Source organism: Lineus longissimus, chromosome 10, assembly GCF_910592395.1.
Source record: "Lineus longissimus chromosome 10, tnLinLong1.2, whole genome shotgun sequence".
In the NCBI taxonomy this organism is placed as follows: Eukaryota; Metazoa; Nemertea; class Pilidiophora; order Heteronemertea; family Lineidae; genus Lineus; species Lineus longissimus.
In genome coordinates, this window is record NC_088317.1 from 7,881,226 (window position 1) to 7,901,389 (window position 20,164).

The following is a 20,164-nucleotide window of genomic DNA, read 5'->3' on the forward strand; positions in this document are numbered from 1 at the left end:
ACTGATACTACGTTAACCGAGGAGGGTAACATCTACCGTGGTAGATGGAAGTGTGTAAACCACGTCACGAACAAAGTTTGGAAGCAGTTCAACAAGTTGTATGTTACGTCGTTACAGGAGAGAACCAAATGGCAGGATACGAAACCCGATCTGCAACTTGATGACATCGTTTTAGTACAGGATCCGTCAGTCGGGAGAGTCTATTGGCCGGTGGACAGAGTCGTAAGCGTCACTGCTGGAGGAGATGGACACGTTAGATCTTGTGAAGTTCAAACCAAGAACGGAGTGTACCGCAGACCAACCAACAAGTTGGCCAGATTGATTGTATCCAAGGACTGAACTGTCAGATCACCAAATGATTTTATCAATGAGAACTTTACTGCGCTGCGCTGATTTCAAGTTAAACTAGTAGTTGCTGCACTTCTTAGAAACTATAATCTGCGCTTTAGTTTTTGGACATGTTTTAGTTGAATCCGGAGTAGTCATAGTCCACCGCATTAGTAGTTATGTGTTGACAATATTGTGTTAGATGTTCAGTGATTCATTGTTTTATATTGGACTGGTAAATCCGAAGGAGTTGGATTTAAGGGGCCGGTGTTGATGGATTTAATATGCCCATCAGTACCCTCATAATTTTAGTATCTCAGAACGAGGCTTTTGCCTGAGACACGAGGAATGATCAGGAATGAAAGCCGTGAGGCAAACATTTGGACAAAGTTTGGCCCTGTGAATTATGACTTCGGAACTTTTATAGGGAACGGGCCACAATCGTGTGAGTTAAATTCCTCCTTGTTAATTTGGACACTTTGGTTATCGCTTTTATCAACCATAACTTGTGTAATCTTGCTTTTATTTCAGATCAGTTTTTATTCTTGCTATCGTGACAAGACTACATTGCCAGAACGCTGTACGTTTGATGCTTGAAGAACTCGATAATAAAACCAGTTTGTACGTTATTTTAACCCCTGTTCGACGTACGTTTATCCCTATAATGAACTCAGGATTGGATCCTGCCACAGTATCAAATGTCTAGGACAATTAATGACGAAACGTGCTACCTTTGCTGAAATTTAAGAGTTTGACCTCTGAGACCTTCAAAAATTGGTCAAATCAAAAACCCTTTTATTATGCCATGTAGTCTCATCAGAATTATTCACAGTAAATGTTTCATGGTTCTAACTATCAGCATTTATTAGATATTGACAAAATAAGCTTTTCAAATATGCCCAACTGGAGCCCTGAATGTAGGTCAAATGGCGATGATTTTCTGTGTGTCAAGTCATGTTGTCATAACCTAGCCTCATAACATAATTGCCTTAGTCATATTTTGGCCAAATGTGAAAATTAATTGCCTTTGTCACTTTTCTGTGTCATGTGGTCTCATCAGAAGTATTCACAGTAAATGTTTCATGGTTCTAACTATCAGCATTTATTAGATATTGACAAAATAAGCTTTTCAAATATGCCCAACTGGAGCCCTGAATGTAGGTCAAATGGCGATGATTTTCTGTGCGTCAAGTCATGTTGTCATAACCTAGCCTCATAGCATAATTGCCTTAGTCATATTTTGGCCAAATGTGAAAATTAATTGCCTTTGTCACTTTTCTGTGTTATTTAAGCATTGTTTACTTATTTAATGGCTTTAAAAAAAGTTGAGACATCTATTATAAGTTATTGTTAAAGTTTGAACAAAAATTTCCAAAGCGTTTTCTAAAAAATAGTTTTCTTGAATTTTTCTCAAAACCTTCAAATATGAGTTAGGCAATTATGCTATGAGGCTAACATCAAGACATCCACACACCAAGTTTCACTACAGACTACATGACATATAAGTGTTTTTCATTTGACCTACTTTTGAAGGACACAGAGGTCAAACTCTGAAATTTCAGCAAATTCGTCATTAATTTTCCTAGACATTTGATATGTAGAAACCTATTCGGTATCTGCACATATTAACAAAAACTCAGGTCAATGTGACCTTTTTCCGACCTGATTCCATTATCAATTTTAACATCAGTGCAGAAATGTGACTTGAAATCACCTTTATTTGAACACTTGTTAACAAACCCTGTCTACAAAATCCTCTTGAACTCAGTTGAAATGATTTGTTCAAATGTGGAGAACATTAGTGTAAGAAAAATACATGAAGCAATTCAGCAAATAATGAGGATTAGAGCCAAGCTCAATAGGGATCAGGGTCTGTTTCTGTCTTATGCATATAACCGGATTATTCAATCAGACAATTAGTTTTCCTGCACATACATATTATACTTATTACACCTGAAGACGCCTTTGAGAATGCAAGGCAAAACATTGTGTGGACTGCAAAAGACACTCAAGAGTGATATCCATAGAACTTTTGAACTTTATAAGATGCACTCTGAAAATATACCAAGGACCTTACCTCTCAGGTGTATGTACACTCATGGTCAAAAGTTTATGGACACCAGATTTTGCACATTTTCTCAAAAACGGCTAATCCTTTTTTACCCAAATTTTCACCAATGGTGGAGAATCTTCTTGGCATTCGAATGATATCATAGTTGATATCAGGACCAATTGCATAACAAAGTTATTACATAATTTTGAGAGGCATCTATTTTTAGCTCACCTCTTAGCAGAGGTGAGCTTATCCCATACCATGGCGTCCGTCGTCCGTCGTCGTCGTCGTCGTCGTCGTCGTCGTCGTCGTCGTCGTCGTCGTCGTCGTCGTCGTCGTCCGTCGTCCGTCGTCCGTTAGCAGGGCACGTTTCGTAACTGTTAGAGCTATTGAGTTGAAACTTAGTACACATGTACCCTTATGTAATGATACCTTGGAGACCAAGTTTCGCTCCGATTCGTTTCACGGTTTGGCCACCAGGGGGCCAAACGTTAAAAGTAAAAATATGCAATATCTCCCTTAATAGTGGTCGGGAAATTTTGAAAAAAATATGGTAGGTACTTCTAGCAAAGGTGCATCATATATCCTCCGGGTTTTTGATTTGACCTCCTTTTCAAGGTCATAGAGGTCAAAGTTTGCTGATTCACTGAACAGTAGCATGTTTCCTATCTATTTTAGCTAGAAGGTTTTAAACCAGTGTGGACATGTATCTGGGGATTCTCTATTCCACCCCTAAAATTTCGGCCGTTCGGACATCAAATATGGCCGCCAGGCAGCCATCTTGAAAAATAAACACAGTACTATTACTCCGAAACTAATGATCGGATTGCAACCAAATTTGATCTGGATGTATATCTATGTACTCTCTACTAAATCCTTGATTTTTTATCAAATGTGATAGCCAATATGGGTGCCAGGGGGGCATCTTGAAAAATTCTTAGTTTGGCCACCTGGGGGCCAAATTTAATGTCCAAAGTTAAAATGTTTGATTGCTCGTTTAATAGTGGTCTGATTTTCATAACATTTTTATGGTAGGTACTCCTAGCAAGGATACATTTCATTAATGTGGGTTTTTGATTTGACCTACTTCTCAAGGTCACAGAGGTCAAAGTTTTCCTATGGCACTGCCATTTTACAATGACGGCACGTTTTGTCACTGCTTTAGCTACAGATCCCTAACTTGGTACGGATGTACCCCTATACTCTTAGACTAAACTGCAGTCTTTTTCTGATTCTCAGTTTGGCCAGCAGGGCCCCAAATGTTAATAGTGGACTCTCCCCTAAGGGTGCCTTGAAATGCTGCTAAGTGGGATGTCATAGTCTAAGCCTAGGCAAATGCAGGATTAATTAACCTCTACAGAGCCCTAGGAATTTCAGATGATGGTTGTTTCTTGTACTAGACACAAGCAAACAACATAATTATCCTATTCCTAAGCATTTCCATAATGGGTCATCTGTAAACCAAAGGACTTTTTTTAAAAAGGTGTGTTAATGCTGATGACTTGTTGCATGGAATTGCTTATTTGTTCTTTTGGTAGGCATGCCGTGCATGTTTTGCTGCTTCAAGCTTTTGTTCTGCTGCTGTTTTAACGATTACTGGTCAGATCACAAAATTGTCTACTCTGCTTTGTCATACCTGTAGTCACCTCAATTAAATTCAACTTACGCATTATTTTATCTCTCATGTAATTTCATTGTAAAACATTACTTCATTTCTTTCTCACATTTAAAACCATGCTAATGCTTCATCCATCTTCCCTTCACAAGAGGTGAGCACAATGGCCCTGGCCATTTCATTCACTTTTTGGTTGATGGATTTTTTTAAATCGAAGTATAAATCTTGCATCATACAGATAACAATGCTAAGACTTTCTGTGAAGAAAGTATTTGAAAATATCATTTACTTTTCATGATATATCAAAATTTTGAGATTCTGAAAATTTTGAGATTTTTCTGATTTTTCGATATATCCTAGTAGTACCCATGTCCCCTGAATGAATGGTGATTTTTTTCTGATTTTCAACTAAAGGAACATCTTGAAATTATGATATGAAAATTTGATATTTCGATATATCTCAAAACCGAAATGAGATTTATCCAAATTTTTTTCACAGAAAGTCTTAGCAATGTGCAAGATATACTGTAGAGTAAATTTGGTTTTGAAAAATTGATTAACAAAAAAGTAAAAAAAGATACCTCCCAAAATTATGTAATAACTTTGTTATGCAATTGGTCCAGATATCAACTATCACGTCGTTTGATAGCCAAGAAGATTCTCCACCATTGGTGAAAATTTGGGTTCAATAGGATAAGCCGTTTTTGAGAAAATGTGCAAAAACTGGTGTCCATAAACTTTTGACCATGATTGTACATGTAGGTCTGGTCATCAAACTCAACGGTCATATATCAGGAAACACATATACAGCCAGGTCCACAAGTATGTATCGCATGTGGCGTATTCTAATCCATTCCTGTTTGGTCCGTTACACTATTATTTAGATTATAACACAATCATGAACCGACAAATCACACACCGAACCGCGTTTCTGATTTTATTGGTTCGCATATTAATTTTCTTCGGTCGATGTATCGCTGGTTTGGTTCGGTTCCTAATTAATACTCTAGCCGGATTCTATCGGGGCTCGGTCATCGTAGGTAACAGAATGAGAGATGACGTTCGCGGGAAAACTGCTGGTGAAAAGGACGGGTGGCTGATTAAAAAAGGCCCTTTATCTTACCGTTTTTAAAACATAATTCCCAATCTAATTCCCGTTGGTATCTATCCAAAACAGCCCATACAAAATGATTGAAAATAATTCTCTTGTCCAACCCGGTAGTCAAAATGCGAAGACACAACCCAAAAATCAATGCGTGCGTACATTTGTTTCCAGCAAAATTTGAGTGAACTTTGAAAGACAAACTCTTCTACCGCAACATATTTTCAATGATGCATTCCACGCAACACACAGGTACACTTCACTCCAAGACAAAGTGCCAAAAAAATGTGCAGTGTATACGCACAGAGCAACCAAACTATAGGCTGATTATTCCGAGGTACGCATCATAATGATAAGAAACAGGGGTTTATTTGCATTTTGATTAGTTGCATCTCCAGTCTCTGTCTGTGGAGAACTATCTATACGCAGTATTTGTGCCTTGCGGCTTGCTTCTTTCTGTCAACAAAATTATTTTATCTCAAATATTTGTTTTGAGAGAGTCCGCAAATAAAATTTGGGTGAAATGTTTACTATTTTACTACTTCTTTAACCTTTTAAATGCGGAATTGGTTTTTCGTTGACCACACTCTATTGTGTAATTAATTTGGGCGAAAAATGCCTTTTTTGGGGAAAAAGTCTTTTTAGACCCTTTTAATTCTGCGTATAGTGTTCCTTCTGTCATTTGTTTGTAAAAACACTATGTTATATCCTGGAAATGAATAATATAGCCATTATGTCCACTATTTCATGTCTTTTATTGATTTTCTCCACAAATTTCACCATATTTTGTAGAAATGTCATTGTGCTTGATAATTGTCCACTAGCATGACTGGCATCGCTACCTGCCACACTTTCACTGTCCAGATCGTCATCATCAAGTAAATAACCCCCACTACCTGACAGTTCACCTCTAAATCCTTGAATGATGACAATTCATCTGAATCCGACTCTAAACTTTGGTTGAGAACTTCCTTATCTAACAGCCACTTCGTCTTACGTGCTGTAGTCATGATTCAGCTCAAAAAACTGTTACCAGTGGCGGCCATAGTGTTCTAAAACTAAACTACACTGTGCTGATGCTTTAAGGGGATTCCCCAATCAAGTTTCGGCTTGTTGCCTGGGCTCAGGTGAGTCACAAACTTAGGACGCCGTATGATGTCTTTCCCAATACCTGACCGTCAGGCCAGGACGTCATATTACGTCTTACACAGTTAACAGGTTAAATTGATATGGGTAGTTCCTTCAAAAAAGAAGGAGAGTTGAATTTCATGTGGCTTGTCATTAATTGACAGCTGTCTCCTGAGGTCATGATCAGCAGTGAAAGCTGATTTGTCAAAGCTTACTGCTCAATTTTCAGTGGCAAGCCTGAAGTGCCGGGATCAAGAAAGTTTTGGCAAGGATGAATAGCCCTAAATGATTTATAGTGGCGAGTCCATTGATCTGTTCGCATGAAGTTGAAATTTGATACGACTGACTCCTATACCGGTACGATGCTAATTGAAATGGGATGCAGGTGGCCGACCCCGACTCAAGGTCAAATCAAAAGATAGCGTATTCCTGATTGAACTGGATGCGACGATGCATGTTATTTTTTATTTGGCCACCATTTGTGGGTAGTTGCCAAGTTAAGTTTGCATGTTTTGCGCGTTGGATTTATATGTTCTTTATTATCTATATGTTTGATTATTATCTTCTGGGTTGTTATTTGCTGCCAATCACGTAGGTACAATGAAGGCCAAAATATCCCTGTGTTCTGAATTAAATAAATGATTGCCCCGCCCGCCCGGCATCACATCATTAGTGAGGACGCGGCCCGTCATCTTTTTCCTGGCGCACGTCTGTTCATATAATCCTCGGTTTGTATCATGTCGCGTCGGGTCGGGTTGCTTCGGTCAATTATATCGGTCAGTACTCTAAACGACCTAGATCCGTAACGTAATTTATTTCGGTGCGTGTACTGCAAAACCTATATCATCGTGGCATCGTGGTTTGAGGTACGAACTGTCCAATACAACTATCAGGTTCTGGCTGGTTCCTTAACGTTATCGTAAGGTGCCAAATCCGATAAATACTTCTGGACCTGGTTGTATAAAGAAACATTCACTGTGTGATGTTCAGCTGTGCATAGTTGAATGGTATGATCAAGTTTAACACAGTGCTTATTACTTTTTGACCTTGACCTAGTTTCCAAGGTCAGAAATGTCAAACTATAAAATTTCACTTAACCCTTATGGAGGCAAGCACTTAATATTTCTAAACCCTGAACGGGGCAATGCATTTCAGGTAGTGGCTACCAATTCAGAAAAACAATAGTGACAACATTATAAACCAATGTAGACCCAATAAGTATACATTTTCTGAAAGCATATAATGTCATCTAAATATTCCTGATTTGATACTGAGAAAAAAACAGCGTTTACCCACTAAAAAGGGATTTATTCATCAAAAAGGGCCCATGGGGGTCGTCCAGCCAAAGCACCCCTCATGACAACAAACATTGACCAATAAACCACACTAGTAGGCCTACTCTTGATTAAAACTAGAGATGATATACTATCAAATAAAGTCATCAACTTGTCCCTATTCCCTATACTGGATTTCAAAATTCATGATTCCGTAGCATCCTCGATAGCTGGTCTGGTCCCTCCTTCAGAAACACTCAAAAAAAGAATTACGCAAAAAGACGAAATCTAACACACAATGGCGAGAAAACATGCGTATTGGTCATTATTCACGGCTGCACAGTGATAAGTGATGACGTTATGGGGATTCCCCATTGTGGCGGGTGATTCACATAACATACGAAACAGCATCCCGCGAAGTTACTATTAATAGCTCACAAGGTCATTTGCATAAGATATTGATGACGTTTTAGTCTCGTGACAGTCGGACATCGACACTTATTTCTACGAATTTGAGCTTATTTCAAAGTCAGTTATCTTTGACCCTGCATTGTTTTTAGCATGAATGATACCATAGAGTCAGAGAGAGAAATATTCAGAACAATTATGTAGTATTTCCAACACTCGGACATGTGCCAGACTAAATCTAACTGCCCTAGTTAGAAAGCCTGAATCCATTACGAAACCGCATGTTTGTCCGACATTGCCTGTAATTCAGCGATGGGGAAATAGAGGGCAGCAGCTGCAGTGACGTCATCTTCGCAGAATGTTATTAGGTGCCCGTTTTCAGCTTTTTAAAAGGCTACGGCGTACTCCGTAGGTGCCCCCATTTGGGTTAAGGTGGTTAAAATGCTGGCCCTTTGGGATCATGTGGGGTCTGTAGTCCATCGGCGTCCGTTAGCAGGTCACGCTTTGTAACCACTAAAGGAACTGACCTTAAACTTGGTAAATATGTCCCCCTTGTTGAAATCTCCTCACATATCAGTTTTCAGTCGTATCTCATTCTCTGGTTGGCCACTGGAGGGCACAATGTGAAAACAGAAAAACTGCAATGGGTACCAGAGAGTTGCCAGTGGCCTCCCAATGGCTTTTGATCATTTTAAAGGCAATTCAGAACAATGCAGAATTTGACTTATGGCCCAATAAGGTAGCACTACACAGTGCAGAGGACGGTGTCAAGGGCAGCGTCAAATAGGCCCCTGGCAACCGACACGAGGTAGTCTTTCAGTTCTTGCTGAGGACAAATCATACTACCACAGGCACCATGATATATACATTTCTGGGTTCGAATGAAGTCTATTGCATTTTCATTGCATTTGATTTCTAAGTGCACTGATAGGTGGTGCCACCTTTGACACCACTTGAATCCTGAAAATGGCAAAGAATTGACCATGAAATAGCATGAAGTGTTCGATCTTCAAACGGGCCTAAATCAGTTCAAAATGAATGATTTGGGAAAGTCATTACCGCAAGCAGATAGCCAAATGGATCCAGTTTCTTTATTTGATGTGAAAGCATGGTGTCATTTTGCTATTTTTGGCTCACCGTAGGGGAGTCTATACAACACCGCAGTGTCCGTCGTCGTCTGTCGTCGTCGTCTGTCATCGTCGTCGTCCGTCGTATCCTATTTCTAAAATAGTGGCACGTTTCTTAACCGCTAGGGCTATGGACTCAAAACTTTGTTTGCATGACCCCCTAGGACAGATGACCTTTGACACTGAATTTCGGTCCGGTCTGATTCTTTACTTGGCCACTAGGGGGCCAAAACTGAAAACATAAATAGTGTGATATCTCACTTATTAATGATTAGTTTGTGGTAAAAATTTTATGGTAGATACTCTTAGCAACGATACATCACATATGATACGGGTTTTTGATTTGACGTACTTGTCAAGGTCACAGAGGTCAAATGGCGTAAATTGGCCATTTGAGCGTAACTGTGGCACGTTTCTTTACCAATAAAGCTATGAACTTGAAATTTAGTACACATGACTCCCTGCATCATAATATAACCTCTGACAACGAATTTCGGTCTGATCTTGGCCACCAGGGGGCCAAAACTAAAAGAAGTAAAATGTGCAATATCTCGCTTAATAGTGACTTGTTTTCAATTTTATTTTTATGGTAGGTACTCAGAGCAAGGATACATCACATATCCTACGGGTTTTTGATTTGACCGTATTTTCATGGTCACAGAGGTCAAATGGTGTGAATTGGCCGTTTGTGTGAAACTATGGCACGTTTCTTAACCACTAAAGCTATGAACGATAAACTTGGTACACATGACCCCCTAGGTCAGATGACCTGTGACTCTGATTTTCGGTCCGGTCTGACTCTTAACTTGGCCACCAGGTGACCAAAACCAAAAAATTGAATAGTGCCATATCTCGCTTATTACTGATTAGTTTTTGGGAAAAATTTTATGGTAGATACTCTTAGCAAGGATATATCACGTATCGTACGGGTTTTTGATTTGACGTATTTGTCAAGGTCACAGAGGTCAAATGGCGTAAATTGGCCATTTGAGCGTAACTGTGGCACGTTTCTTTACCAATAAAGCTATGAACTTGAGACTTTGTACAAAGGACCCCCTAGGTCAGCTAGCCTCTGACCCTGAATTTCAGTCCGGTCTGATTCTCAACTTGGCCACCAGGGGGCCAAAAGTGAAAACCTAGAAAGTGTGATATCTCGCTTATTAGTGATTCGTTTTCAATAACCTTTTTAGCTCACCTCTTAGCAGAGGTGAGCTTATCCCATACCGTGGCGTCCGTCGTCCGTCGTCGTCGTCCGTCGTCGTCGTCGTCGTCGTCGTCCGTCGTCCGTTAGCAGGGCACGTTTCGTAACTGTTAGAGCTATTGAGTTGAAACTTGATACACATGTACCCTTATGTAATGACACCTTGGAGACCAAGTTTCGGTCCGATTCGTTTCATGGTTTGGCCACCAGGGGGCTAAACGTTAAAAGTGAAAATATGCAATATCTCCCTTAATAGTAGTCGGGAAATTTTGAAAAAAATATGGTAGGTACTTCTAGCAAATGTGCATCATATATCCTCCGGGTTTTTGATTTGACCTCCTTTTTAAGGTCACAGAGGTCAAATGGTGTAAATTGGCCGTTAGGATGTAACGATGGCACGTTTCTAAACTGCAATGACTATTGATACCAAATTTGGTACACATTTACCCCTTAGTCAGGTGATCTCAGGGACCGAAGTTTGGTCCAATATGATTCACCACTTGACCACCAGGGGGCAAAATCCAAAAACCTTAAAAATGTGATTATTCCTTAACTTCTTGCCCGATTGCCACCAATTTGATATCATGGGTACATCTAACCACCATACAGTATATGTCACACAGGTTTTTAATTTGACCTTCTTGTCAAGGTCACAGAGGTCAAATGGCGTAAATTCGCTGTCAGGCCGTAACTATGGCACGTTTCTTAACTGCAATGACTATTGATCACAAATTAAGTACACATGTACCCCTTGGTCAGGTGATCTCAGGTACCGAAGTTTGGTGCGATCTGATTTGCCGTTTGGCCTCCAGGGAGGGGGCCAAATCCGAAATTCTTCAAAATGCAATTATTCCTAGTAATGACTTGCCCGATTGGCACCAATTTTATATCATAGGTACATCTAATTCTAACAACCATTCAATGTGTCACCCGGGTCTTCTTTGATTTGACCTACTTTTCAAGGTCACAGAGGTCGAATGTACTGTAAATTGGCCATTTTGGGGAAATTGTAATTGCTTGGACCTACATCAAACCTAACACTACATGACACAATACAATGCTCTTTATCCATCTTTCCTCCACATGAGGTGAGCACAATGGCCCTGGCCATTTCATTAATGTTGAAAGCGGCCATCTTGGAAACCATTTTTAGCTCAGTTTGTGATGGAATATTGATATAAACTGCCCCAGAAAAGAAAGCTGCACTACCACACCACTTCCTCTAAGATCGCAAAATTTACATCAATGACCAAAACTGTTCTCCCCATAGCCACTGCAAATGACATGCATTAACATTACCCGAGGTGAGCAAATGGTCCCTGGACCATTTCATTTCTACATACCAGCAAAATCCCATCGTCAACCTAGATTGTAATAATACTAAATGTTTTATTACCATTAAAGACCATAAACCTGTGAAAAAAGTGTTCTTTTGCATAAAAAACAAGTAATTTGAAATTTCAGTTTGGGGCTACAATTACCCCAAAGCCACGAGGTAATTGTAGCCCGTGACCAGAAGTCATGTATGGCTCTCAGAAGCATTGTTTTAGATAAAATGCTCTGAATTACAGGCACTATTATTGGAGTAGGTGCAACTACAATATCCTTGCCAGTTTTTGTGAATCTGCTGGGAAAATAATCTTGCGTAACCTAAGTTATAAGTGAAAAAGGGGCTACAATTACCCCATTTTATGTTATATATTGTTATTTTTGCCCCTTCTGTGAACCTCTACAAGTACTATGTTGCATCAAAACAAGTTTGGTCAAATTGTTATCGAGTTGTGTTTTATATATTTTTGAAAATTTTCTCTGGCCCCAGACCCTCGACCCTCATAGCCCTTTTAGACCTCTCCTCAGATTTTCCTTGACCCCCCAAGCACCTCTTCAAAACAGCTGGCCCAATACACTGATGATAACTATTAATTTGTTCCCAGATGTAACCAGGATCTCTGGCCCGTGCTGATGTAGCTCAGCAGGAATCCCATCAGGTCATGAAGCCTTGTTCGTTCCACAACCTTTCAGACCTCTCCGAATGTTGAGGGGTCGAGGAAAATCTGCTGCCTTTCATCTGCCAAATGCGATGGCACTCCTGTCAGGTTGTGGATGATGAGCTGGCCCATTAACACCAATGAAAACTATCTTTTTATTTCCAGTTGAAGACAAAATAGAAATAGCAACTATCAACCCTGGTTATGTTCTTGGACCTGTAGTTCATGGTACCGCTGGAACAAGTACAGAGGTTAGTTTACATGCAGTGTTAAGTTTTAATTGCATCAAACAACTGGTTGAGAATTGTTGAGCCGAGTTACAAGATCACAAAACAGATGTTAGATTTTGTGTGGTATTATTTGGCTCCATGCCGTTGCATCATTACTTTCAGCACATCACTTTTGCTTGATGTGCTGGGGCCTTTTTGGATCAACGGTATCGTGAGTACAATAGCACATAGTTTATTATCCTTCATCATCCGTCGTCCGTCAACAATAAAAGAAACAGTGGCACGTTTTTTCGAATCACATCGAATTTTGGTCTGATTTGATTCTGGACTTGGCCCCCGGGGGGCCAAAATGAAAATATAAAATATGTGATATCTTGACTGACTAATTTTCAATGAAATTTTTATGGTAGGAATTTCTAGAAAGGATACATCACATATCGTATGGGTTTTCGGTTTGACCTACTTTACACATACTGAAGTTCTGGCGGTATTGCCTCCGTAGCCTCCGCCAATACCACTGGAAATATGTGTCATATTTATCTCTCTGCTAAAGCAGAGAGATTATAGGGTGGGGGCTGGATGGCGTCCGGTTCCTGCAGGTCCAAATCACTACTACATTACGTTTCTAGAGCCCTTGATCCTGAATGGTTTTTAGCTCACCTCTCTGAGAGTTGGCTAGAACTGTAAACACAAAAAAAAAGTTTGGAGTGTTGGCGTTTTGTCTACGTCAAAATATTGAAGCGTTGAATCAGTTGTGATTGCCTCCTTTAGGGTGGCAAAAATTTGTCATGATTCGCGTCCCATGTGAATTCAGTGTTTTTTTTCACCATATATCTAAGCGTTGCAGCTTTGTGTGATAGATTCGGTATGAATGGCGAAATATAGGTGATCAGTCCTAGGAATTCCTGCAGTTCTTTTTTGTTGGCTGGTGCAGGCATATTTTTCACATACTTTTAGGGATCTGGTTTTACTCCTTCATCACTGAAGATTCCCCCAAAGAATGCTATGCTAGGTTGCTTTACGGCGCATTTCTGTTCTGCGGAATTGAAAACTAGCCCATTTTCGCGCGCAACTTGCATCAGTTGATGTAATTTTGCGTCGTGGTTTTTATCGCTAAGACCGTACACAGTGCAATCGTCTGCGATAACAACCGTACCATCACACTGTTCTATGATCTGGTCCATTTTCTGCTGAAATAAATCCTGACTCACAGATAATCCGTATGGTAAGCGACAGAAGCACATTCTCCCGAACAGAGTTTGGAATGTTATCAGGAGTTGCGATTCTTCGTCAAGGCACACAGCCTAGTAGCCTGATTTTGCATCAAGCTTTGTAAATTATTTAGCACCTCTGAACTTATGAGTGAGATTATCCAGTGTGCGAGTCCTATAATGCGGTCTTCTCAATGCTTTATTGAGATGCTTTGTATCTAAACAGATGCGGAGTGAGCCATTGCTCTTGCGAGCATGCTAAACTCGAGACCCAGTCAGTTGGTTCTGTTACTTTACGAATCACACCAAGCAACTCTATCTCATCTAGACCAGCTTTAATCTCATCTTCAAGCGCTATTGGTACCTTACGTGGTGGGTCTATATGCGGCGGTACACTAGGATCCACAAATAGATGAGCTTCCCCACGAAAACAACCCAGAGAATCAAAGCGATCCGGATACATACATTTCAGATCTGCAACACTGTTGATCGGCGGCCAGTTTCCAAGTCCGGTACTTTTATCAATGCTACAGTGTAACGTAACTAATTTAAATATCTGACAAGATGATAATCCAATGATGGCTTGGCCATTCATATCAACCACATACGAATCGGTTAACTGTATAAAACTCGAGTCCTGCTGCTCCACAGCGTTCACTTTCGTATCGTGTTTCCCTTTACTGTAGTGTTTTCTCGGCTTGTCTCGTTTCTGGCCTTTCGTATTTTCCCCCAGATTCTGTCGGAAGTGATGCAACTTCAAACGACAAATGCGAAAATTTTCTGCTGGCTCTATCTGACTTTCAAATCGTTACCAAATCACCTCAGGCTTTTACTGTCTTCATCCGACAGGTCCCACGTATTATAGCATTTGAGTCATTCTTCCCCTACAGCCAGGAGAATGTCGGCAACTGCAGTTTCGCCTGTGATCTTTTTGATTCGGAAATACAGTTCACACCTCTGCTTGAACAACTTGAACGTTTCAGCCACATCGCCTGCTCCCCAATCTAGTTTGGGCATTTTGTCCGCCATTTTTGTTTCTCGACTTCCGAAACTGCATCGGCTATGTCGTGCTTCAAACGGCGATTTCTCACTATTTGCAGGGCATATCAGTTTTACAGTCACTTTATTCTTTTCTTACCATTGCTGCGTTCTTTTCCGCTGCCACCATGTAATAGTCGGAGGTTAATATATTGGACAAATCAGATGTCTTTCATAGAGCTCTATTATCAGCGACCGGCATAAGAATAAAAACATGGCTGAACCCCTTACATAATACAATCCAATGATCCCGTGCTGTAAGTGCAGTGCAGCGGTAAAATTAAATTCATTACAGTGTTTGTCATCAAACTGAAGGTGTTGAAGAGCTGATGTGAAAAAAAGAACCCCTCAACCACTGCAATAGGGCGTTAAAGGGTTAGACGTGTGTAACATCTCCCTAATTAGTTTCAGCGCCTATTCATATTCTGTGAAGATTTACATGAAGGACCTGAATCTGCCTATTCAATAGTTAAACGATGTTTTAAGCTAAATGCCCTTTATGAATTTGGCCCCATTTGTCTAAGCTTGATTCCCTCTAGTCTGTCCACATCTCCATATCTACCATAAACCTAGATGCATATACTACTTGTTCCATACTCTTGTCATTCATCTCATTGCTTGCTATTCAATTCCACCAGCATAGCTATGAAGGCTGTCAGCCCTCTAGTTCTGGATTATCCCTGTAAACTGCATTTTCATTGTCTTATTGTAAGAGAAATTGTAAAACCTCAGCTTGATCTTTAAATGTTTACATAACAAATGTTTATTATGATATTTTTGCAGCTGTGCCGGCGATTGTTAGAGCGTTCAATGCCAGCATGCCCAAGACTTAATTTCCCAATTGTGGATGTGAGGGATGTAGCCCTGGCTCATATCAAAGCCATGACATCGGAGGAAGCTGCTGGTAAGAGATTTGAGAACCTGATATCCGAAACTTACCATTTTGTTGCGCACATATTCTCTGTGCTCTTCAACATATAGCAAAACTTATACGTATATGCGTACACATATACGCATATACACCGCGTACATTGGAACGTATGGAAAAAGATGACTTGAGAAAACCTCAACTTATGTGACGACGTATTCGTATCAATAATGCAACATGAATGCCGATCGAATCCACCAGTGCCTTGTGGCCAGCTCTCGCCATACAAACACACGATATTTGGGTTAATGGCTTTCTCGTCTGTTTCTGACTGACCTGTCTATTCTTTTGATGGTTGAGGTCACAAATAAACTCAGGCGAATTGGTGTACTGCTTGATGATCTGAATGATAGGCTATATTTTATGTCTGACTTGGAGAATGATCGCACAGACTACGCTGAACCCATGACTCTGAGCATTTCATGGCCCAACCCACACAATAATCCATGGCATACACGCCATGCACATACTCTATCTGTTTCTAAATATTCAAGAAACATGAAATATCATGCACTTTGTCGTTTGATGCCACTTAAAGGTCAAATGCTGAGCTATTTAACCTGTATTTGTGGTGAATTTTCATAATATGCTATCTTAAAAAACATAATAAACCGAAATAGTGTTTTTTTGTGAAATAAGTGCTATTTGTTCAGTCCTTTGCGAGCTCGTTTTTGAAGGCGCTTTTGAAAAGACCGCCAGATGTGAAGTTACGCTATTCGCCGCTAGGTTCACATTGGTGACGTCACTAGTGCTGTCAAATCCACGATCATTGACCACTGCGCAAGTAAAAATGGCTGCTGCAAGCATGGCGAGCGAAGATTGTGCGGGAGATTTGTTTGACGATGATTTGGTTGTTGATGAAGGCAATGGTGTGATTCAACCCTACATGTACGAGCCAGTAGTGGAAAGTGCGGAAGATGATTCAGATTCTTGTTCTGAATCGGGTGAAGGTGATGATGGGGAGATGGATGATGAGCGACTTGATCGCATAGAAAATATCGATTGGTGAGTTCCCAGTGCATGCCATGTGTATAGGTGCGGCATCAGCTGGGCATATAGGGGGCCTATGCTGATACGAGCTATGTCATCATGTGCATGTATTCATGTACATCTCTACCTAGGGCTCCATCGTTCACGGATCAAGTGTTGTCAGTAAACAGTTAGTGTTTTTCTTCTCGAATATGTCGAAACCACAACGTATCTTGAGTTGAGTGAGTTCATTCCACATGGTTATTTTATAGTAGGATCTCGGATCGGAATACTAAACCTCAGGGTTTGGCAGTAGGCCTACTCGAATGGAGTGAACTCTAGGCCTAATAATTTAGATTATTACTGTACTGAGACTCTTTCATTGCGGAGCATTACCACACCAAATAGTGAAATACTACACCCGCGCAAAGACAACAGTTTATTCTCACCGTAACAACTTAAGGCGAAAGCCTTCGACAATACTAAATTGATTGATTGAAACCCTGCTAAATCTTAATCACTGAGCTGAGCTCCAGGGGCCTGCCTGCACTCACTGGAAGTGGAAATCGGGCCTAATTCTGGCTCAGGATGATATTATGATGGCCACCGCCATCAATGAATCAGGGCTAGGCCTAGGGTAGGCTAAATTTGAACACGGGAGCCAATTTTGGCTCAGGTTGAGCATGGGTTGAGCCAAAAGTGGCTCATGTGTTGAAATTTGGCCTACCCTAGGCCTAGGCCCTGATTCATTGATGGCGGTGGCTATCATAATATAATCACTGCTGTATAACAATAACATTTATATTATACTTGTATTTGTAGGTGTCATTGTGGTGTCTGCACTCCAGAAGAGAAGGGGAGGGAATCCTTGTGCTGCTCAGACTATTCACCAGTCCAGGCCAAGCTGAAAATAGAATGCATCACGCAACACCCAGGTTATTCCAGCACCTGTCTTGATAGATGGATGCTGGAAATGTCGATGAATCAATACATCGAAGAGCAGGGACAAATAGGCGATGACCAGCCCATTCTCAAGTAAGTACCAAACAATGATAACCACCCCCATCGCTGTATAATTGAAGACAAGAACAGGCAATATCAATTCAGAAATGAGATTTGTTTTCTCCCTTCGATGACTAGAAATATAGAAAATAGATGTATTAAAATGTGTCTACATGTATTAAGTAATAATGTTACAAGTTTTCAATAAATTGAAAAAAGACTGTCAATTAAATGTACAAACATTGTTTTCTTCCCAACAATTTCAGGTTATATCGATACGTGGCCTACAGGAACCTTGTCCGTTTAGTTTGGAAGAGGTTGGGGAGAAGGAACTGTTTGCCGCTCCCTGTTTGTGCTGGGGACAAGATACGTGCTGCTTGGCCTGCTCCGGACAATGACGGGTACACAGGATTCAAGTATCCTACGTTCAATTGATTTGGTGTGACCGTTCAACTGATCTGTGATAGTGAACTCTGATGGTGCTATGAATGAACTCTACAGTTTGTTAAACCTCGTTTTGGTTTAAACTCTGTGGCAGTACTGAATCTTCTATCAGGTGATTGCCAACTTCCTCTAATCGGCCTTCATCAGCCGTCACAAAACCATCATCCTGCTCGGCTGCCTTCCCGCCTCTTCTCCATACAACAAGTTGCATCCCGCTACCACCTCTGCTACAGCCTGCTATTGAGAAACAACAATTTTAAATAGAAGGCCTATCATAATAGACTAATAGGAATAGGAATTTTGTATTTGACTTGCTCCTACATCTGAAGGTAGCCTAGTAGGTGCAGTCGTGCAGTATCAATTATGAAAATTATCAAGTTGTAGTCTTAAAATGTCCTCAGGCTCTAGCAACACCACATCCTACACTTCACCATGCCTACCCCATGGTCATGCACTCGAGATGGAGGTATTCCTAGCCTAGGCCTATAGCCATGGGGTAAAATTTCATGACTGAATTGTATCAAGCATATACCGTCAATGCACTGCATGCCATAGCCTACTATACTGATTTCATAATAAATAATAATCACCTGCTGAAGTGCCCTCTTCTGCACAGCTGACCGCGGCGTACTGGTCGTAGGCGTAACATCCATGGCATCGCCTTCACCATGACTGAAGACTGTAGGGAAGGCACCTGGCTTCAACAGGCGTTTTTTAGGGTCAAATCCTATCGCACGGCATATGGCTGGGTCCAGCAGGTAATCTCCGGCAACGAAGTGCTTCGAACATACCCTCGCACCGAGAGACGGGACCCAAGAAGACGGACGATGCATGTGTCTAACCCATACTTTTCTGGCCTTCTTGTCGAGAGGAAAATTGTAATAACCGACCCCATCTACTTTCAACACCTTCGTTGAATCACTGCTGCAGTTTGGTGCGACGCAGTAAACCATTTTTGCATTAGAACATGTTAAATAATTGGTTTTACATGGTAGGAACGGCGTGAACGCCACCTGGAAGTAGAATCAGCTGTCTGATGAATGAAAACAAAACTGGTCTCCTGTCTTGCGCAGGCATCTGCAGCATGGCGTTTGTTAATGAGGCAATGGGATCAGTCTAACAATGACAGCACTAGTGACGTCACTCCTCATTTGGAATTCCCCAAAGAGAGTTTCCGAACGAAATACGAACTTGGGCGAAGCAAATTCACGCTGAGACTGGGCGGTTTATTTGAATTTCTTTATTCGATGCGATATTTATGCAAATGAATTTACTACATTTGACATCTAAAGGTAACAAAAGGTTATCCTGATGTACTTTGATTAAGGATAGGCCTAACTTTGGCATTTAACCTTTAATGTATTCTAAGTAAATTTGGATAGAAAATGACTTTGACACAAGTTGTCCAATGGTCATGATGTTACTGGCTTCACATTTGTGTCGGTTTCGAAATAATAATTGAAGCGATCTTTGATCGCTTAGTATATACGTGTCCATTTTGAAGGCACACTGTTGATCAAACTCATTTTTTACCAGAATCCTTCTTTCAAAGAAAAATAAAAAACATTCAGGTTGTTGATTTAAATACTGCAACAAGTCTGATGTAAATGATTTTGAAATCGAGTGGAATAAACAAAAGAAAAAGCATGTTTTTGGTGGCAGTTCATTTTTTTTAGCTCAGCTGACAAAGTCAGCGGAGCTAGTCAAATAGCTATTCGATTGGTGTCCGTCCTTCCATCCTTCCATCCATCCTGCCATCCTTCCATCTAGCCATCTGTAGCCAAGTTGGGCATTTTGTAATCATACAATCGAGGCACTTCAAATCTAGTCTTGCTTATAAATACCGCAGAAAATGTTGCTTACGGATAAAAATTTGGGCGATTCGACTCAAATTCAGCTCCCCAGGGGGCAAAAGGTGTAAATGAAAAAACAATTTTTTGACGCTCTATTCCAGCAGATAAAAGCTTGAAATAAAGTTGAAAAGGTCTTCATGATACAGAAGTTTTGATATAAAATAGATTAGTGTCGATTTATATCACCAGTTGGCGGTAGTGAGCAAAACTGTTTGACCCTGGATGATTCCGCTTTAAATTTCCCGCCGAGGTTACTTGGAGTACTA

At 40.6% G+C, this 20,164-nt stretch overlaps 1 protein-coding gene and 1 long non-coding RNA gene across 5 annotated transcripts in view; one reads left to right on the forward strand and one right to left on the reverse strand.

Annotated features, from left to right (window-relative positions):
* LOC135494600 (uncharacterized) overlaps positions 1–20,164 on the reverse strand; it is a 439,372-nt gene that overhangs the window by 104,202 nt on the left and 315,006 nt on the right. The window lies entirely within an intron of this gene.
* The window catches only part of LOC135494439 (uncharacterized), a 154,140-nt gene that overhangs the window by 86,868 nt on the left and 47,108 nt on the right, over positions 1–20,164 (forward strand). For both annotated transcript variants that reach the window (XM_064782403.1, XM_064782402.1), the window contains exons 5-6: positions 12,389–12,474; positions 15,486–15,606. In XM_064782403.1, the coding sequence (XP_064638473.1) occupies positions 12,389–12,474; positions 15,486–15,606 (207 nt within the window). The remainder of the gene's footprint in view (positions 1–12,388; positions 12,475–15,485; positions 15,607–20,164) is intronic.